This window comes from Nuphar pumila, chromosome 12 (genome assembly GCF_984573655.1).
Source record: "Nuphar pumila chromosome 12, dmNupPumi1.hap1.1, whole genome shotgun sequence".
NCBI classification, from domain to species: domain Eukaryota; kingdom Viridiplantae; phylum Streptophyta; class Magnoliopsida; order Nymphaeales; family Nymphaeaceae; genus Nuphar; species Nuphar pumila.
Genome location: NC_143260.1, coordinates 11,455,875 through 11,476,697, shown reverse-complemented (window position 1 = coordinate 11,476,697; position 20,823 = coordinate 11,455,875). Strand labels below are relative to the sequence as shown.

The window sequence follows — 20,823 nt, the reverse complement described above, 5'->3', positions numbered from 1 at the left end:
TAAACGGGTTCTCAGGTTGGCGGGTCGGGTTGACAGGTCGGGTTGGCGGGTCGACGGGTTGGCGGGTCAGGTTGATGGGTCGGGTTGGCAGATGGGTTGGCGGGTTGACCCGCCCGCCTAACCCGTTTATTAAACGGGTCAGCCGGGTTGGCGGGTTGGCATACCCCGAACCCGACCCGTTTATTAAACGGGTTAGGCGGGTCGACCCGTTTATTAAACGGGTTGGCTTAAGCCCAACCAGAACCCGCCTAAGAGGCGGGTTGGCGGGTCGTGTTAGGTTTTGCCACCCTGAGAAGAATTGCACTCGAGAGTATATTCTGAAAATGGCTATGTACTTTTTGGTAATCTATGAAGGGGGATGAATGAAGTAGGTTAGGGGTACCAATCGTAGAGTTGGGGGGAAGAGGACAGGCCCTGCCCCAACCTCACCAACCTTTTAACGGTCAAAAATCCCATATTTGAATTCCGGCCGTCCTCCGGCATCCCCACCCTTCCTTCCTTCTCCTCAACAGATAGAGTCTACGTACATGCCATTTGTTTGTTAAGCAACCACAGGGCTTGAAGATATGAACTCTTTAGAGAGATCAAAGAAGAGAATTCATGTATGGAAGAAGACCATGATCCACTTCTCTCTCTGCTTCACCATGGGCTTCTTCACCGGACTCTCACCGGCAAGCACAGCCAACATATTTTCCGGCCGTGAGGGCAGGGAGTTTCATGCCAACAAGCTCAGAGTCTCCGGTCGAGATTCTGTCAGCATCCAAAATGCGGACAGGATGAGAGTAGCTGGGAACTTCAACAGGAGCTTGATGGGGGCAGATGCGGCTAGTTCGGAGACTGGCAACTGGAACGAATCGGGATCGACCGAGTTGGAGAATCTGGGGAGTGAACCGGAACCGACCCGAAGATTGTTGATAATCGTAACGCCGACGAGCGTGAACCATGCACTGCAGGGAGCATACTTGAGGAACTTGGGATATACTCTGAGATCGGTGCCTCATCCGCTGCTGTGGATTGTGGTTGAACCTCAAACCGATTCGTCCAAGACGGTGGAGACACTGAGGCAAAGTGGAGTCATGTACCGGCACCTTGTGAGCAGGGAGAACTTCACGAGTCCGGCAGAGTTGATCGAATATCAGAGGAGTCTCGCCCTTAATCACATCGAGCACCATCGCCTGGACGGGATCGTGCACTTTGCAGATGCGTTCAACGTCTATGATCTCCAATTCTTCGAAGAAATCAGAGGCATTGAGTACGAAATTAATCTGCTTCCGATACTCTTTGTTTATTTCACAACTGGGAAATGCTGTCTTTAGTTTTTTGGTTGCCTTAGAATCACAAGTCACAACTGAAGCCATTGGCATTTTAATTTCCCTTTTGTTCGTTTTTTTCACTAAAAAATTGCAGGGTTTTTGTGACGTGGCCTGTTGCTATGATATATGCAAACAAGAAGAAAGTAGGGCTTGTGGGACCGGTCTGCAACGCATCTCAAGTGGTAGGATGGCATGCAGATGTGAAGAACAGCAGCAACCACAATAATCCTAATTATGAATTTGCTATAAACACATATGGCTTTGCATTCAACAGCACCATCCTTTGGGATCCTGAGAGATGGGGTCGTCCTTCATCCACTCCAATAGCTCCTGATCAGGTTGGTGGTTTTACTTTTCTTTTCTTTTCTTATAGCCTTTTAATTCATCATCATTTTTAGACAATAAAGACTTGGGACAAAAAAAAAAAACTTCAAGACGAGGGAACCTTGATCAAGAGGAAGGGGTGCTGCGGCACCCTATTCTGTGACAAGCAAACGCCCCTTTAATGGGTACCTCCCTGCCAGGTAAAACTTCAAGTTGAGGACTAGACCACCAAGCCTTATCGTTAATTAGGGGTGTCAACGGGTCAGGTTTTTGTTATGACCCCAGATCGATGGAACCAGATTTTTGGTATGGTATCGGGTTCAGACCTGGGTCTAATATAAGAGAAACCATACCCAGACCCAATAAAAACCACATGAACCAGACCCGGACTGTACACAGTAAAATAAAATTTTTTATTATTTTTACATTGAAAAAATGCAGGTCCTAATCCAAACTTGGGTTGGGCTGATCGGTATAAAATTTCACAAACTATATACCTGGATCATGTATTAATCAGATCTTCAGGTTCGGACCCGAGCCTTAATTGGGTCTTCTTATTTGTCACCATACCCAAACCCTATAGGGTTTGGTCCGGGTAAACCGGACCCGTCGACACCCCTACTTATCGCTCTCCCAACTGTAATAAAGCAACGACAGCCCTCATGTGCCAGTGGGATTTGATCCTGAACCTTCAGCTTGGCACCGGAACCTCCTGACCACATGGGTAACCACCGCTGGGGTGGATCAGAAACATGAAGTTAGACTATAGGGCTTGCCTATTGTGTTTGGATACGTTTGTCTCGATTCAAATGGAGTTAAAAAATTTAGACCATTGAGTTCCTGGAACCATCTGGAACGGAATCTAAAGTTTGCAAACTTCACGTAATAAAATCATGGCATTTTTTTATTGAAATGATAAAAATCATAATATTTTCAGACTATCACGTTTTTATCTACATTTTTAACTTTTACCAAAATATCTCACTTATTTTTCACTTTCTCTTTATCACGGTGCTTATGGTGGTTATATGCTTTCATGAGCCACTAAATTGTGATGTGCAACAGCTAGCCTTGGCACCCCAAGGGAGGTTGGCATAGTGAGGTGGGACCTTGGCTGTTAGACTGGTGGTCAAGGTTCGATTCTCATGGGTATCTTCTCTTTGCACAAGGCGATGTCCAATATAAGCTTCATGAGAAGAGCTCCGAACCTCGGAGTTTTATGCTGCCGGTACAACGACCGTAAGTATGGTAGGCTAAGCCAGTGCGACTAGGTCTTCGTGCCGGGTATAGTTTCTTCGAATTATAAAAAAAAAAAAAAAAAAGAATCTGCTGCTAACGTAGCTGAATCCCAATTGAGCAATATTTTCCCTTCACTTAACACAAACTTACCACCCAAGGAAAACATATATAGTCACATACAGGTCTCTTTCTCAGATTCCCCACTTACCATTTAACTTTAGAGTAAGGATGCTTACTATACTTGAGTAGGAAAAAAGAATAAGAAAAAGTCGAAAACTAGAACTGAAGATAGAAACGGGGTAAAGCAGAAATTGAAACGTGGATCTAAGTTTGAATTTTCAAGATCAGTAAGATGATTAAATTATACTGAACTAGAGACTTGAAAGAGTAATCTTCAAAAATCTCTCATGCTCTCATTGCTAGCCGCCTTACATTTTGGATTCAGCTGCGCGCTTTTGCTTTTTTCTCATTTATCTTTCAGCTAATTGGGCAGTAATTAAACTACTGGATCGATAATAGTTCATCCAAAAGCAAGAGCACCACAGGCACTTGAGTTGACAAGTTTGGTAATTTATCAACATTTTTATTTGGGTTCACAGGAGTCGATGAGCTTCATTCGACGGCTGGCATTCCAAGGCGAGGCAAAGGTACGGGGCTTAGCAACAGGGTGCGCCAAAGTCATGCTATGGCGCCTCCGCTTGCATGCCTTAGAGAAAGTTTAATGGCGCCCCTTGTGCGCGAGACGAAAAATACTCAAAGAACTTCATTTTTTCACCTCCAGAGACCAGAGTACTGTCGCTTTTTTTTTTTCTCTCTTTGTCTCTTGCCGCTTCACAGCACCTCCTACTTCCACTGTTTTGGTGGCTTTGGCGACTCTCCAAATACTATGATAAATAACTGATGCAGGAGGAGTGAGGCTGCGTGCAAATCAAGTTCATAACCGATTAAAAGTTCAATTGGATCCGTAGTTAGTACTTAGAATTTGGATTTTTGTTTCAAGTTTGCTTTTATATTCAAATCTTATTCAAGATTAAGGTTAGCGTTTTATTTTCTGTAAATACTTGTCATGTGAGAGAAATAAGTGAGATGATGAAATGAAAATTATTATACTTAAGTTTATGGATTACTTTTTTTTTTATTGCTCTTCGTGCTTTTAGGGTAAGATTAAGACTATAGTTTCATCATAAAAAACCTGGCATTTTAGAGAGAGGGACGAGAAACGCTTGTTTTTTTCTTTATTCACGACGACTCAAAAGACGAAACAAAACCAAAACCAAGAGCAATACAGAAGAAGAAGCCAAAAAAACAGAAAAGCGATCAATGGAAAAACCCAACCAGAGCTCGCCTTGCTAGACATTGGAGGCCAAGTTTGACCTGGAAGGGAAGCCGAGTTGCCTGCCGGGGAGGATGACCGAGTCTTGCTGGGCCCCGGTGAGGTGGTCGAGCTCTCTCCGGCTCAAGCCCAGTGACAGGGCGAGCTCGGGACCCGTCATGGTGCGGAGCACGGAGTTGGCACCCACCAGGAACTGAGGGCTGTTGGCGCGGGACGAGGTGGTGAAGCCGAAGAACTCCATGGGACTCCCGGGCGAGGCTACCTGGCAGAAGGGGAAGAAGCGGGGCACCCAGAAGACGTCGCCCTCCTCCACCGCCGCGCTCGCCGCGGACGACCCGTTGGGAAAGACGATCTGGACGGAGCCGCTGCCTTGCAGCACCACCCCGTACTCGTCGGCCGTCGGGTTCAGGTGCGGAGCCATCATCGATCCTGCCGTCAGGTTTACAAGGTAGACGCCCACGTCTGATCGCCCGAGAGACGAGTAAACGCGCTCGTCCAACGCCACGCTCCACCCGTACCTGTTCTGGAAGTCCGGCTTCCGCTCGTACAGATTGTAAGAATCGGGAGACCTCACCGGCTCTTCCTCCTCCTCCTTCCTCACCAAAGCCCTCAGCAGCTTCCTCCACGCCCACGCCAAAACGTCGTCCTTTTCCATCTTCTCCTCGTCCCCTTGGTCCTTGTGCTGGAACTGCACTGTGATGGACTCCCACAGGCCCTGCTCGTCTCCGCCTTCCATGTACACGATGGGCCCTCTCCTCTGCCACCGGGACAAGGAACTGAGCTCCTCCGACGATACCTTCCTCACCGTCACCAATGCAACAACCCAACCGTGTCAATGACACAACATTGCTAATTCGCAAAGACGATGATGGTTGATTTTCGGGGAAAAAACACAACTAAGAGTTGCAGGCCAGTGGTGCGATTAATAGCTGGTCATATCTAAATCTCAAAAAAACAAAAAGTAGATAAAAAAGCATGTCAACTGCCTTCCAAAGAAAGCAAGAGAAAGCATTTCCCTTCGGTTGGTACTAGCTAGACCAGACAAGGGGCTTCTCCTTAATGTGAAACATGGTTTCACCGACCCAAATCTTTTTGTTTTTTTTTTTGGTGGGCGGGATAGACAGGGAAGAGAACCCAGGCCTAGACTAAGTTCGAACCCAGCTGGTAAGAAACCCGCCCTCAAAGTACATCTGCTTTTCTTGACCAAGATAAGAGATGGCCCATGGCCCCCATCTCTTCCCTCTCCTATTTGGGTTTCGATCTTTAGCCATCTCGTAACACGTGACAACTGTCTAATCCAGTTGGCCAGAAGGCAGAGCCTTCAAGGCTATACGTGACAAACCTCAGAAAGGAAAAGATTATTAGATCATGTTAGGAAAATATTACGAATCAGAAAGTAATTAAAATTAACTCAAGACTTCAAAATTCAGTGAAAATCGAGTTTGCGGGGGTGCAAAAAGATCCGTAGAATTCGTGATACATAGAGTTCACTTCCCAATGGCAAACAGAATTACATGGAACTCAGCTTACTGCATCATCCAAGCAAATGAAGCAGTGGACTTGCGTAGCCCTGGAAAACAAACAAAGAATTCTCCGTAGAATTCCATTCCTTTGGGGGGAATCAGAATTTCATGGGACCCCGTTTACTGCAGCATCCAAACAAGGGCCTTCCGATATCCGCAATACAACACAAAACGAACCTGAGTTTTCCCAAGCACAGAACGCACAATCGACAAAATACTTGTAAAATTTGTAAAACTGAGAGGATAGAATAGATCACCAACATTGAATGCGGTAGACAGGATCTTCGAATCGAACCCCGTAATCACAGACTGCGGATTCGTTCCTCCGATGAAGAAAGACTGCATGCGGTAAATACGAACATCAACTCGCCAAACACCAAGAATAAAATCGTATAGACGAAATAAAAAGCAGACCATGTTACAAATAACAAAAGAAATGCAACACCACCTGAAGCACATCAGTGTCCACACTTTCTGTTGTGTCAAAGCTGAAAATGATCTGCAATCTCTGGCCCTTGCTGGTGTTTACCAAATAGAATGTGGAGCCGGATGGTATCCTGTACACGTCTCCTGTCTTTAATTCCTTCTCCACCAGACGGTCCTTGTATATCCAGCCAACCTTCATTTGGCCTATTATATAAGTAAATCCCATTTTAATAGAGTAAGACTACTCAGTGAAAGTCGGTGTAAGGTAAACTCTTACTGATTATTTCCAATGGTGAATATATGCTTACAATTGTTTAGAATTGCCTACTGCTAGTGATGATAAACTTTTAATCCAGGCACTGAATGCACATACTTATCCAGATAAATCAGTAAGGCAATAACCCAGCTCAAACATTTCTTGTTGTACCATGATGGATACTCTAGATTTAGTTGAAATGAGAGTTTTCGTGTGATTAGGATGCAACCATAAAAAATCTATGATCTGGCTTCTATGGAAACCAAAAATGAAAAACAGAAAAAAAGTAAACCACACAGCACAAATCAGAACTTGCGTGAGGTTTTTCCTTCGTCATCCAAAAACCAAAAAAAGACCAACGGGGGCTCCGCTTGTTTGGTAGGAGTTGTTAGTGCACGTCACCATGTGTTGAGACGTTGCAAATTCAAAACCCAATGGTATGTTATGTACGTGGTGGGGTTCAGACTAACCCCAGCTTGACTTTCACAAAAAGGAAAGAAAAAAAGAAATACAATAATCTCTCGGACCAGCATTTCTTTTCTTCAATTTGACATCCCAAATGCACGAAAGACATGAAAATGTTTCATGTTTTCCATCAGTTTCTACAGAGTACTCCAACTTGTGTAGTAAAGCCAAATACCAATGGGAGCTCCGCCAGTCTGGTAGGAGCAGCTAGTGCACGTTGCAGGTTCAAAACCCAATGGTACAGTTGTATATCTGGTGGGGGTCTGCCTAACCCAGCTTACCTTTCGAAAAAAAAGCCAAACAATCTAGTTTCTAAAAACCTGGTAAATGGATGAAGGACTGATCCGTCGTCATTTTGACTAGTGATGGGATGGCCAGTCTTTTGCTTCGACGTATCAAAATCAAGGCCCAGCTTTTTTCGGTGACAAAAAAAAAAATTGGTCTCACACGTCGATGGCAAAAAGAATTTTGATAAAACGTTACTGATTTGCAAAGCATAGCATGGCAGTAACTTGATCGTTTTTCTCTATTGACAGCAATAAGAACAACCCTTTACTCGTGTGGAGACCATCAAGAGGGGCAACCAAAAGGGGATTACATTACCTCTTCGAAGAAAGAGGATCAAGTTGGCGTTCATGTACTGAGGAACGAAGAGAGATTTGGGCTCCATGTTGATGAAGCCAACCTGCAAGTGTTTGTGGTTGCCCCGGCTATGAAACCTGCTCACCATCCTCATCTCTCCTGCCTCCGTCTTATACACCTGCTTCGATTTCCGCAGGATGAAGATCCCCTCCCCTCTCTCACTCCCCTCCTTATCCCTCTCCCATTTCTCATCTCTCGCCATTATCATGGGAACGCAAACACAGAGAAGAAGAAGAACCACGAACACATCACGCCTGAAGACCTCCATCATCACCCCAACTCAGCAGAAGGTCTACTCAGAGTTCAAAAGGCCAGCCAGTCTCTCACTGCGGTGTGGTGTGATGTGCAATCTGGTGCTCCCCTGACTCCGCTTTTAATAACAAGTGTGTGTGTGTGTGGTGGGGGGGGGGGGAGTGTTTCTGTGGCGGTATACGCGTCAGGCATGCATGACGTTGGGTGAACGTGGAGACGGCTCAATGCGCCAGCCCAGCTCACGGGGCCCTTCTCTCTGTCCTATCAGCGGACTCTTCTTTGTTTGCCTGTTACTGTTGTATCTGTGTGGACTTGACCGACTAAACAGCTCCCTTAACATGTCTATAATACCCTTTTGAACCAAATTGTAGACCTGAGGTGGCAATCGTTGGAAGCCGTCAACTCGAATTTGGCTCCGTGTACACTGGAGACGGATCCACTCATCCCTGAGATTGATCAAATTAGGGGTGTCAACGGGCCTGGTTTACCCAGACCCGACCCGAAATATGGTGATAAATAAGAAGACTCGATTAAGACCCGGGTTCAGACTCTAAGGTCCAATTAATATATGGACTCGGGTATATATACTTTGTAAAATTTTATACGACTCGAGTTTCGATTAAGACCAGCAATTTTTCAATGTAAAATTGATAAAAATTATGGTTTTACTGGGTATGGTCTGGGTTTGGTTCATGTAGTTCTTATCGGGTCTGGGGTATGGTTTTTTTTATAGTAGAACCTATTAGACTCTGGACCCGATACCATACCCAAAAATCTGATTCATGTCTGATTCCACCTGGTTCGAACAAAACCCGACCCGTTGACAAGTTGTTCTGATCAAATTCGGGGTGTCAACGGGCCTGGTTTATCCGGACCCGACCTGAACCAAACCCTATAGGGTTCGGGTATGGTGATAAATTAGAAGACCCAATTAAGACCCGGGTCAGGACCTGAAAGTCTGATTAATACATAGACCCGGGTATATATAGTTTGTGAAATTTTATAACAGACCTAGACACGACCCGAGTTTTGATTAAGACCCACAATTTCTCAATGTAAAAATGATAAAAAAATATGGTTTTACGGGGTATGGTCCAGGTTTGGTTCATGTAGTTCTTATCGGGTCCGGGTATAGTTTTTTTTATAGTGAAAACGATTATCATACATTATAGGAGACGAACCAACAGAGGGTTGACGTTGGAGCTAAATCAAAAAGACTTGCATATACAATTGGCAGATGTTAAAGTAGAGATTTGAGAATTGTGAGCAAGTTTAGAGGCAAAAGACCAACTGTAGCTGAAGGATCGAGAGATCTTATCGACCCAAAAGCACCTCATAGATGTGCAAGAGAAAATGGTCCAACAACAAGAGCACACAATCCAATAGCTCTGCACACGCTTGTTTGCGCTACAACGTCTCCAAGAGTCACAACCCATATTTGATGACATGAACTAGTTGATTTATGAATTGTTTTGAAAATTAGATTATATTTATACTTGTGTAAATGTTGATGTATATATACCTCCTTTATTTTTGAATTGTAAATGTTGATGTATGGATACCAACTTTGGATTAGTACAATCATGACTAATAGAAAAGGACAACCACAAGTAGCTCCTTGATTCAATGTTAATGTTAACCTTGAGATAAAAAATAGCACATTTTTACCTAATAGATGCAGAGCTGGTGCCTCCTTGATTCAATGTTAATATTAATCTCAATGTCGAAAACCAATACATTTATGTCTAATAGATATGAACCTAAAATATCCTCGTTCTCTATGTTAATGTTAACCTCAATGTCGAAAACTAGCACATTTGTATCTAATAGATGTGGACTTGGAATCTCTTCGATCAATGTTAATGTTAGCCTTAATGTCTTAAACTAACACATCTGTGTCTAATAGATGCAGACCTGTAATCTCCTTGATTCAATGTTAATGTTAACTTCCAAGTCGAATACCACCACATTTGCATCTAATAGATGAGGATCTGGAATCTCCTTGATTCAGTGTTAATGTTAACCTCTAGGTCAAAAACTAGCACGACTACACCTAATAGATGCAAACCTGTAATCTACTTGATTCATTGTTAATGTTAACCTCAAAGTCGAAAACTAGCACAACTCTGTCTAAGAGATGCAGAGCTAGTCATGTACAATACAAGTGGTTGTGAACATCAAATCTTCTTGAATTTGAATAAATGTTAATATTAACCTCAATGTCGAAAATCATCATATTATGTGACTAATAGATGCAAACCTAGTCAAGTATAATACTGGTTGCTACAAACATAGAATCTTTTTTATTTAATATTAATGCTAACCTTAATGATAAAAACCATCACATCTGTGATTAATAAGTATAGGCAGTTGTAGACACACTAATTTTGACCAAGTCACTTCTATGCCAAAATCACATGACAGAATCTAGTGTTTTAAGATCATTTTAAAATTGTTCTAAATTCAACTTTACTTTTTATCTTTAAAATGGCATCCTCAAAGTTTTTTACTCAAAAGGTGAAAAAAAATTAAAGAATTTCATCTTTTAAACGAGTCAAAAATCAGACCAATTCCAATCAAAAGTTATTACCAAAACAAGGTAACTTATTCAGTAAAAATCTTATTTTTCATGTATGACCTAATTTGAGTGTAATTTTGACCACCAAAATTATGCAATCTGGTTTTGTACTCAAAATATGATTTAAAGTAAATGATTTCATCTTTTCAACGCACTAAATTGTGCCTCGATCTGACATCAATATAGAAAGTTATGGCTAAAATAAGCCAACCTATCAAACCTATTATAGCTTAGTTGCTAACGACACATCAAGAGTGTCATTAGGAACTTTGAAATGTCGTTAGACAGTCATTGGATAGTCATTAGAACTGTTGAATTGTCATTAACAATGGCTTCAACTTGGAATTTCTATTAGCATTGAGCCATGTACCGTTAGCATTATATGTCATTAGTGAACCATTTTGTCTAGGTTTACATGCAAAGAAATGCTAAACCTCCAACTTTCTACTTTCATCTCAAAAACTTTAGAATTGCATTTGTTGAACCTAGATTGAATTCTAGAATCCCAGAAAGCTCTCCAATATATCTTCTTATCCTAGAACCTTAGCTTATAAGCTAAGAAACTTTTAACCAATAAAAAAGAGACCTTCTAGCCATCATCCAACCAGATCTCTCCATGTCATCTGTCGGCATATCTTGATCTTCAGATATTGGATACCTACGAATAGGATCTGTCTCCACCAAAAAAATCTACCCTAACCCAACATTTGGCATTTGAGATCTAAAAACACTAATACTTTGTTGCATTTACTACTCACCCTTAGCTTCTTAGAGCTCAGCACCCCAACTCTTCTCAAGTAGGTCTATCCTAGTGGAGCCCACTTAGCCTAGTCTAGGTCTAGATTTCCTATCTAACTTAACCTATTAGAGCACATGCCTAGCTGGCATTTCTACATGCCCATCAATGTCATCTTAAGAAAGGGCTACCTAAGTGTTAGAACCTCTCTGATATTTGAATTTGAAGGTTCGAAAGAAGGTCCAGAAGGTAGGTTCGAATTCGAAACAGACGAGTACTTCAATTTGAGCTTGACGAACTCAAGAGGATCAAGCCTGATATTTTTGGATCGTGGGACCTTAAGAGCACATGTCGGGGGTTGTTGAACCCTACTAGACATGGTGAAAAAGAGGTCTAAGGGTAACCATGGAGGCGGTTTGGAAGAAAATGGGAAAACAGGGTTATTCAACTAAATCGAGTAGATGTGATTTCATATGAGTAAGTGATTCGAGTATAGTTTTAGTCCAGATCTGAGATGCTCTAGTCCAAGGGTTCTAGGGTTACCTAGGAATATGTGAGAAGGTCTAAGATAGGTCTTAGACATAAAAATAAGTTGTGGGAGATCAGGGGTTATCGGTTTAGAAAATTCAACAATTTCAGGCACCCAATAGGATATAGTTTTGGGTTTGGGGACCTAAGAAATTAATGAAAGGTAAAATAAGGTTATGAAAGGTTTGTAGAGGTACTTGAGAGGTTTGTAGCAGTCTGAGATGTTATTTACCATGTTCTAGAATGTGTACACACAATCTACAATGAAGAAAGGTCGTTCAGCTCATCAAAAAAGCAAAATGCATGATCTGGTCTTTGGGTAAAGTTTGGGTTTCAATGGAGAATTGGACGTCCCATCTAGAGAGGTCTGATATGCAGAGAGGTCCATGGAGAACCAGAGAGTCGTGAGAGAGAAAAGTGAGAATAGAGTGAGAAGAGAAAAAGAAGAGAGAGATGTTAGAGAGAGAGGGATGGCTAAAGAAATATATGAGGAACTCAATTCAATTTATTCATGCCCTAATGCGCTCTTCTAGACCTCCTTATATAGAAAGAGTTGGGGTTGAGTCCTAATCAAAAAATTCTACATCTAATTAAGAAAAGTCAAAATCACACATAACTAGGACTCCTATTTAATTAAGAATTCTATATAATTAACTGAACCATATAAGGACATCTAATTAAATTTATCCAATTCATCTTCTAGAAGGGGAGAACATCCTCTGAGACTCTCTCGATTCATGCTCTCCACATGTGGGCCTCATCCAGTTAATTGACTTGCTATCTGGTGGTGCGTGTCCAGCTTCTCTTCTTTTGATTAGAGTTCTGAATCCATGTTATCTTCCCTTAGAAAAGCTTCTTGAGCTGCCATGTTACCTTCTTGGGTCCCACACACTGATTATTGACACTCATGGGTCTCTCTTGATTGATGATGTCATAATTAGAACAAGTAATTATGTTGATTGCTATGTATTTGTTATTATACTCTATATCTTGCCTTTCATTGAACGAAGGGTTCCAGGTATTATAACAACACAGGTAAAGGTCAACTACAGGTATTATACTGTAGTGTTTTTGCTTCCCTTTGTCTGAGAAAAATAGAGAATTTTGGGTTGATATCTTGTTTTCTGCACCATTTGTATTCTGAAAGTGCATATTGTTTTGCAGGAGCTAAAAGCCCATAGAGTAGCTTTATCTGAGAACCAAACGATGTATGCATCACCTTCCACGCGAGTGGAGGCATGCGGTGAAGAACAACATCCCCCTTCATGCCAATTGTCGATGCAGTGGCTGAAGCTCATCTTCCCCAAACAATTCATTATTGAAAATATCTATAACTGATGATGTGAAGGGGGTCTATTGCATGGCAATCAACAGTCTTATGTGAGTGCTAGTGATCCATTTAAATACTGTTTGTGATCCATTTAAATAATAGACTTACAACATATTGCTAATAAAGCTCATATTGTTCTTAATCCCACGACATGTAACAATGCCCAGCTAAGGATTAATTCAGTCATGATATCATATGCAAATTCCAAGTTGTATCTGCGTGTAACTATGCATCCAAATGCTTAAAGACCTACATCCGACCAATTTTGGTGGCAACATAGAGTTCTTCTCTCCTTTTTTTTTCTTGTTTTTTGGCACAGTCTGACGCCTTAGTTTATACGAATTTGAACAACTAGCCATGATCAAATTAGCTTAAACATAATAAAAGTAACTTGTTTCCAATTACTTAGAAATATGAAAAATGTTTCTCTGATTTGTTGGGTTACAACTACTAAAGCAAGCCCTGGCCAGCAGTCTGGTGTGATAAGTCATGTTTTCCTTCAATTAATTCCTGGAATATCCTGATTTTGCACAAGCAGAAGCAAAGGAGTTGGGTTCCAGTGTGCAGGATTGCATTTTAGCATTTTCAGGGGACGAGCATTTTCGCATCTGTGTTCCAATGTGCAGGATTGCATGAAGTTCACGTGCACCCATCTGATCAGCATTGTGTGTTCAAGTACCTGTAAAACACATTCTATAAACTGTATGAAGAAATGGACGAGTGATTTGTTCTTCTTCTCACTAACACGATGACGCAAGAAGGAAAACAATGTTCGACGCCAGAAACAACTGATTGCCCAAGAGGAGGAGACGCCCGAAACCACAGATGGCCCAAGAGGAGATGGCCAATGCCGAAAATCACTCAGGAGGAGGATCTTGTTAATTAAGGTCGGGTAACCTGGAGATTAGGGATGGTAGTGAACCAGGGGGGAAACGGGGCCCCGCCTTGCCTCACCCTGTTTGGATCGAGGATGGAGGACATGAAATGGGGATAGAGGCGAGGATGAAGGTTAAAATCAAAACCTGTGCAATGATGGACTTATGCTTTTCCCCGCCCTGTCCCCGATCCTTGTTTAGGGATGGCAGTGGATCGAGGGGAAACGGGTCCCTCATCCGGTTTGGATCAGGGGTGAACAACATGAAATAGAGATGGAAGTTAAAATCAAAACCCGTACAGGAATGGAGGGCAGGAATAGGATTTTGAGACAGAGTAAGGGTGGGGTCCTTGTCCCAATAGATGGAGAGAGAGATGAAAACACTAAGGGGTTGAGTTTGTAGGGTATGTTCAATTTTGGTTTTGAAAAAAAAATAAAAATAAACGCTGTTTCATACACCATTTTGGCATCAGGCTCCAAAGTAACCGACGTCCGTCTCCGTCGTCGATTTACTCTCAGGTCACGTGTCACGCACTGAGGTGCTTAATTTACGTTTTTTGTGCAATCATATTGCACCCGATCCGGACCCAAACTTGGCCGTCTTTTTTAATGTACTTCTTTAACCATGTATTAATGTCTCTCCGGAGACATCCCATAAAATTGGAACCATGGTACTAATTCTTTATTGAATCTTTGCTGTTTCACGTATTGCTAACCATGCTCGATTGGGCTCGACTCCTCAAAAGCCTGTTTGGTCTTGTAGGTTGAGCTCAGTGAGCTGAACCACAAGCCAAGGTACAATCACGGGCGGGGTGTTCAGCTCAGCTCGGCTCGGCTCGACTTGACTTGGTTTATGTAGGCTCGTATATACGTAATGTAGAAGCGTTGCCGAGATATGAAGCATTCATGGCAATGAAGAAGTCCAGATAATCAGGCTCCAAAATACATGAGAACAAATAGTAAATTATATTACATAACAGACTTCTCCGTGAAAATATGCCTCTCAAATATTCAGATCAGAGTGTGAGGTGTAAGCCAACATGATGCTGCTCTGTACATTGAAAAACAAAAAGGAAAAGAGAAACTTTTGAGAAAGGAACTAGCACCTCTTCTACCACAGGCAGAAATCAATCAGCTGTTCCCCAAATTCAACTAGGATTTGGACCAAAAAACTTCAGCCCAGAATAAACCAAGTCCATTGTAGTCTTTCTTAGATGTTCATTTAGTAATTCATTATACATTACCAAATTTGCATCTGTAATTGTATTGTTTCTCTCCATAAAAGCAAACACCTTCCGTGCTTCTTCAGCAGTTCCATGCTTGCACAGACCATTTATAATGGCACAATATATAATGTCTTCTGGTGGAATATCCTGTTGCATCATCTCATCCAACACCTCTATCACCTTTTCTGACTTGCCTGACTTACAAGCATGGAGGATGGTAAGTGTATATTTGAAGACCATTGGTCCACTGGTTACATTTCCCAAACAATCTTGAACTAAAAATAAAGCTGCTGTAATCTCTCCACTCCTACAAAGGCATTTAACAAGAGAGCAATATGAAGCAACACTAGGCACCCAAGACATCTCCTTCATCTTATTATAATACAAACATGCATTTAACATCTCACCACTATCAACCAAGCAAACAATTATTTTGCTATGTGTGAAAGAATTAGGTTCAAAAGCTGAAGCCTTCATTTCCTCAAAGAGAGACAGTGCCATTGACAGCTTCCCAATGCTATGAAGCCCACTTATAAGAACATTGTATATTGAACTGCTGCAATACCCCTTCGTCTTTAACTCGTTGAACACTTCCAATGCTTTCAACACTGTCTCATCCTTGCTCACCATGAAAGAGAAAAAACCAAACAGAACGTCATTAGCATCTAATCCCAGCTCAGAGATCTGCTTGAGCAAACTGCAAATGGCGTCTATTGTTTTTCTTTCTGCGTACCATAGAAGCAATGGCCTAACCGTTGCAGTGCTAGGGACAAGACCTTCATGAATCACCATTTGTAAAACGTTATTTGCCTTATCGATTTTGCCCTCATTACACAATCCCTCTATCAACGAATCATAAATCGGCAAATCTGCTCTGTACCCCATTTCATTCATCTCCTTATAAAGGATACAAGCACAGTTCGTCCTGCCAACACTGACCAGAGAGGTGATCAAACACCCATAAACCAAACGATCAACCAACAACCTCTTTGATTTCATCTCTGCAAACAACTCATAGGCCTTCTCCACATCACCCACCTTACAAATCCCACTAACCATAGTAGTATAAGCCATTACATCAGGCTCAACACCATCCTTAACCATCTCCTCCCAGATCCTCGATGCTCCATCCAAATTACCGCCACGAACCAACGTCCTTATCATCGCCGTGTACGCGAAAACATCAGGTTTACACAAATTGCTTCGCATTCGTCCCAATATATCGAAAGCGTCATCGATTCTACCAGCTTTACAAAGACCCTTTATAAGAATCATGAAGGTAATGCTCTCTTCCACATACCCATCGTTTCTAAAATCATCGTAGACACCCAATGCCAAATCCAAATGCTGGGTTTTAACAAGAGCATCTAGAACCCTATTGTAGAGGAAAACACTGGGTTTGCACCCAAATTTCTTCATCTTTTGATACACAAAATGAACCCTAAGGCCTCTACCGGCATCGGAATGCATCCTGATCAAAATCTCGAATTGCTTCTCACTCGGTTCTCTGCCATACGATTTCATGAGCTCGACAACCTGATCGGCCGCCCGGTACCAATTCGATCGGTTCAGGCAATAAGCCAAGGCATTGAAAGTAGAGAAATTGTGGTGGAAACCCTTCTGCTTACCTGCCCAGCTGAAGAACTTAGAAGAAACCCGGGGATCGTCGCACGCCTTGAGCACCTCCGCCACCACGTTGGGGTTCACCCTCCGGAGCTTCCGCAGATCGGCGATGACCTCGTCGCCCCAATTCTTGTGCCGGCGGAAGCTGTCGACGACGTACCGGGAGATCGGCGACAGTCTGCGACCGGAGGCGAGGAATTTCTCGGATGGGTTGTTTCGAATCGGTGTCTGATGGACGGAATCGGGGTCCCAGAGGCGGAAATCGAAGGTGGGTAGTTGGGAATGGCGGTTTCCGGCGGGTTTCTTCACGTTGGTGTTGGGGAGGAACACGGTCTTCCGGTTGGTGAAGAAACCGCCGAAGACGACGGGGCGGTTCTGAGAGGGAACCCTGTGGCCGTAGAAGAAGTTGTACTTCTTGGGGATCGTTGAGGGCGGCATTTCCCTTCGTCCCTCTCCTTCCTTCTTCCTGCATCTGGTTCGGCGTTCACTAGCTAGAGTAGAAACTCGAATCCCGCGACTCTGCCCACCGGTAGGGATATCAACGGGTCGAATCTGGGTTTACTGGATTCGTTTTTTTCTGATGTACATACATCGGATTTGAAGTCCGTTAAGCTATTTCCTGTACTGAATCCAAGTCCGAATCCAAAATTGCTTACCGAATCTGATATCCGAATCCGCTTGCATACTTGGTTTTGGACTAGTTTACAGTATACCGGATAGGATATCGTTGGGTCGGGTTTTACTTGGACCCAACCCATACTGACCCCTATAGTCTCAGGGTTTGGTGATAAAGAAGGAGGTCCGATTAGAATCTGGATCAGACCCAAAGGATCCCATTAATCTATGGAGCCGAGTATGGTTTATCAAAGTCCATACCAAACCTAGGGCCCAACCCAAGTTTCGATTAAGATCCGCAATTATTCAATGTAAAAAGAGATAAAAAAACTTATTATTTTGACAGGTCCGGTTCAATCGATTCTTATAGGACCCAGGAATGGTTTCTCTTATGGTGTCCTATTGGACTGGTGTCCGAACCGAGTACCATCACCTCAAATCCGGTTCGGGTTTGGTTCCACCTGAGTCCGAACCAGATCTAACCCATTGACACCCCTAATACCCTAAACTGAATCTACATTCAAACCCGATACTCAATTGAAATTAAACTTATACCTGAATCTGACAACAGCAACACAAGATCATAGCCAAGAAAATTTAATTTAAATGCTCTTAACAATGAAAATGTAATTTCACATTAAACTCACCTCTCTTTCATAAAATTTCACACATTCATACCATATATGGTTCATACATCTAAAAACAAAATAAATTGCAAAAAAAAAAAAAGATGAATCCCTCTTTCCACCAAATGCACCAATGAAGCCATAAACAATGCTTTCCTTCTCCTTTGTAAGGGAGAACATTATGCTAATGCACTAGGCCATAGACTCTCATAATTAGACTTTTCCTTTCCAAAGCTTGATTCAAACAAGCAACTATATCCTTCCCTGCATCTCAATAGCACAATCCATTGTTATTAAGCTAAACTCTACAATAAATGGCATACTTAAAGATAACATAATAGTAAAAACATAAAATTGTTTTGGGTTGCAACAAAATCCTTGTATTTGTTTCCACTAGTCAAGAATTTTCCTGGATAATGAAATAGAAGAGATTAAGCTATGAAAAATAGTATTTATTAGCATCAAACCAATGTCCACTTATGTTTGTCCTAACTTTTGAGTATATGTTGTCTAGTCATGCAACTAAACAAATTGTTCCTGATAACCAAAGTAAAGGGCTACCCTAGCTCACTTTGCATTGTGTTTTTATGAAAAATTCTAAGACGCAAACATATGATGATAAGGCAAAATTGAGCAAGTAAAAACTAGTTTGTTTCTTGAGTGGTGTAACTTCTCAAGTTTTTTTTAGAAGAGTGTAACTGCTCAAGTTAAAACAAATTTTCCTACCTTCATAAATCTACTCCAAAGCAAGGTTGGTCATGTCATATTGCAAATTTATCTAATCAATTTCTTAGTAACTCTAGATTCCATGATGTGTTAAGTGGTAACCATATTGATTTTTCTAAAAATCATGCATTGAATGAGTTCTCAGATTTGTTCAATTCAAGACGTTTCTCTATTATGTGATAAAAAGAAAATTCCAACAAATATAGATAAAACACATACAAAAGTTTTTATTCTTTAGGAGCACCTTATCTCCATTATGATGATTACAATATTAATCATAGACTACTCGCTGTTCCAGCGACAACAAAACCCTTTGTACACTTAATTAAAATACCATAATCAATGAAAATTTCCTTCACATGAAAAGAAAATGTGAAACCGATGTCCGGTTTCCTAACATGAGGCAGGTGAAACCTCCCTCCTCAGGTTTCAACAAATATCCCAAGCACATAGGCAATGAATTCAAACAATTCCTATAACAATTATGTAATAGTATAACATCATGCAACAACCAATAGAAAACTTGCCTTCTTGAAAGCTACGTTTTTTTTCCTATAACACCAAGCAACAACAAAAAAAAATAATAAGCATTTGGCTTTTTCTACAATACAAAATAAATTGACTGTTCTCCTTGTAATGACCCCAAACTCACTCCTGAAAAAATTGTGAATGTATTTTTTTAAACGAATATATGTTTTTAAATCACTACTGAAAGACAAACCCATAGATTTGGGGTACATCACAGATTTATATCACCAACTCATATTCATTCCAAACCAAAAGTTTATTTAACAAAGATTTAATGTAAATCAAATCCAATATTAATAGACTCAAACATTATGTCCAAAAGTTTAACAAAAACAAATCCCAACATAGTTAGAATCTCAGCAGCCTATCATAAACGTCGCTGCATCTAGTAATTCAGCTTCACAATCAACATACTCAGCTAATTCTGAAATTCAATACCTGAAAAAGGTTTTTAAAAATGGGGTAAGAACCAAAGTTCACGTACGAGACCCTCTCAAAAATTCAATAGTAAAAAAAGAAACATATATCAAAACAAACATAAGTTTAAGAAATCCTTAAAACATAATTCACAATTAAGATATGCTTGCAATATAAACCAATTTAATACAGGTAATTAAAAGTCGTATGCTACATAAACCAATGCATAGTTGATGCATGAACCAATGCATAATTGATGTTTGAACCAATGCATATTTAATGAATGACTCTTTATCTAATTATTAACCAATGCTTTTAAATGCATGTTAATACTTAATGCACCTCAATTAAGTTTTTATCTCGCACAAATTTTCTGGATACTACAAACGAGTCAAATCTCAAGGTTCAAAGCAGTCCCCAACTGCATTTTAAACACATAATGTGTATGTTATTAACTGGGGCTCACACATGTTTCGACTAACATCGAGAATCATCACCTTATGTTGGAACATTCAGAATCATCACCTAATGCCAGGATGACAAGGGCATTATCACCCTTTGATGTCACTTTTCTTGATATACCAATAACTACAAGTGAGTCAAACAACATCACCCACAGGCAAAGTAGTGGAAGTTCTCTATAACCGTGGTGAGGAACATAAACCACCTATTGGGTTCTTGAGGTAAACAGTGCACACGACATTCAGTATCCTTATAGTCTTCTATGACCACCATCCAAGGATCTTACCATTTCAGAAGGCTACCATGAAAGAAAAATAATTACATTGTTTGGGTCTCTTATACTTTTCTTAAATTATTAAAGGTTCTTTGCACAAGAACAACATGCAAATCAACAAGCATTATCTGATTGGGCCCAATCGATTATAACAGTGTAATATGTATCCCACATGTGAAATTAAATCATAAGCATCATAAATTAACATGCCAATGCATTTCATGATTATATAACTATCAGGGCACAATACATAGCCTCAACAAGCTCACGAGCGGTTCAACCAAATCCACCCCACAATCAGAACACAATCGCATATTGACCTTTGGTTCACATGAATACATAAGTGTGTATTCACCTTAGATGAAATAAATACATGCTCACGTTCTTAGCTAAACCTAGGTTCATATCATAGTCAAAAGAAATTACACCACTTAATTTAACGCAGACTTAGAACCAAGATAGAAAAAAAGAATCGAGTTTATGAGCTTTGGTTTAAAAAATATAATT

The 20,823-nt window shown here is 41.1% G+C and overlaps 3 protein-coding genes across 3 annotated transcripts; 1 reads left to right on the top strand and 2 right to left on the bottom strand.

Moving 5' to 3' along the window:
* Nucleotides 1-566: 566 nt before the first annotated feature.
* On the top strand, nt 567-4,221 carry LOC149819990 (beta-1,4-xylosyltransferase IRX9-like; the record flags this gene model as incomplete). The annotated part of the gene is made up of 4 exons (XM_089981717.1): nt 567-1,252; nt 1,408-1,651; nt 3,476-3,576; nt 4,206-4,221. Coding segments are annotated over exons 1-4 (1,047 nt in total), but the record flags the coding sequence as incomplete, so codon positions are not given.
* LOC149819989 (RmlC-like cupins superfamily protein) lies at nt 4,222-7,789 on the bottom strand. Its single transcript, XM_089981716.1, has 4 exons — nt 7,483-7,789; nt 6,181-6,362; nt 5,910-6,071; nt 4,222-5,005 (listed from the first exon to the last, which is right to left on the bottom strand). Exons 1-4 carry the CDS (start codon nt 7,787-7,789, stop codon nt 4,226-4,228), a joined length of 1,431 nt encoding a protein of 476 aa, XP_089837842.1. The 3' UTR covers nt 4,222-4,225.
* Nucleotides 7,790-14,967: 7,178 nt separating this feature from the next.
* On the bottom strand, nt 14,968-17,106 carry EMB3131 (Pentatricopeptide repeat (PPR-like) superfamily protein). The gene has a single exon (XM_089981715.1). It carries the CDS (start codon nt 17,104-17,106, stop codon nt 14,968-14,970), a length of 2,139 nt encoding a protein of 712 aa, XP_089837841.1.
* Nucleotides 17,107-20,823: the final 3,717 nt, after the last annotated feature.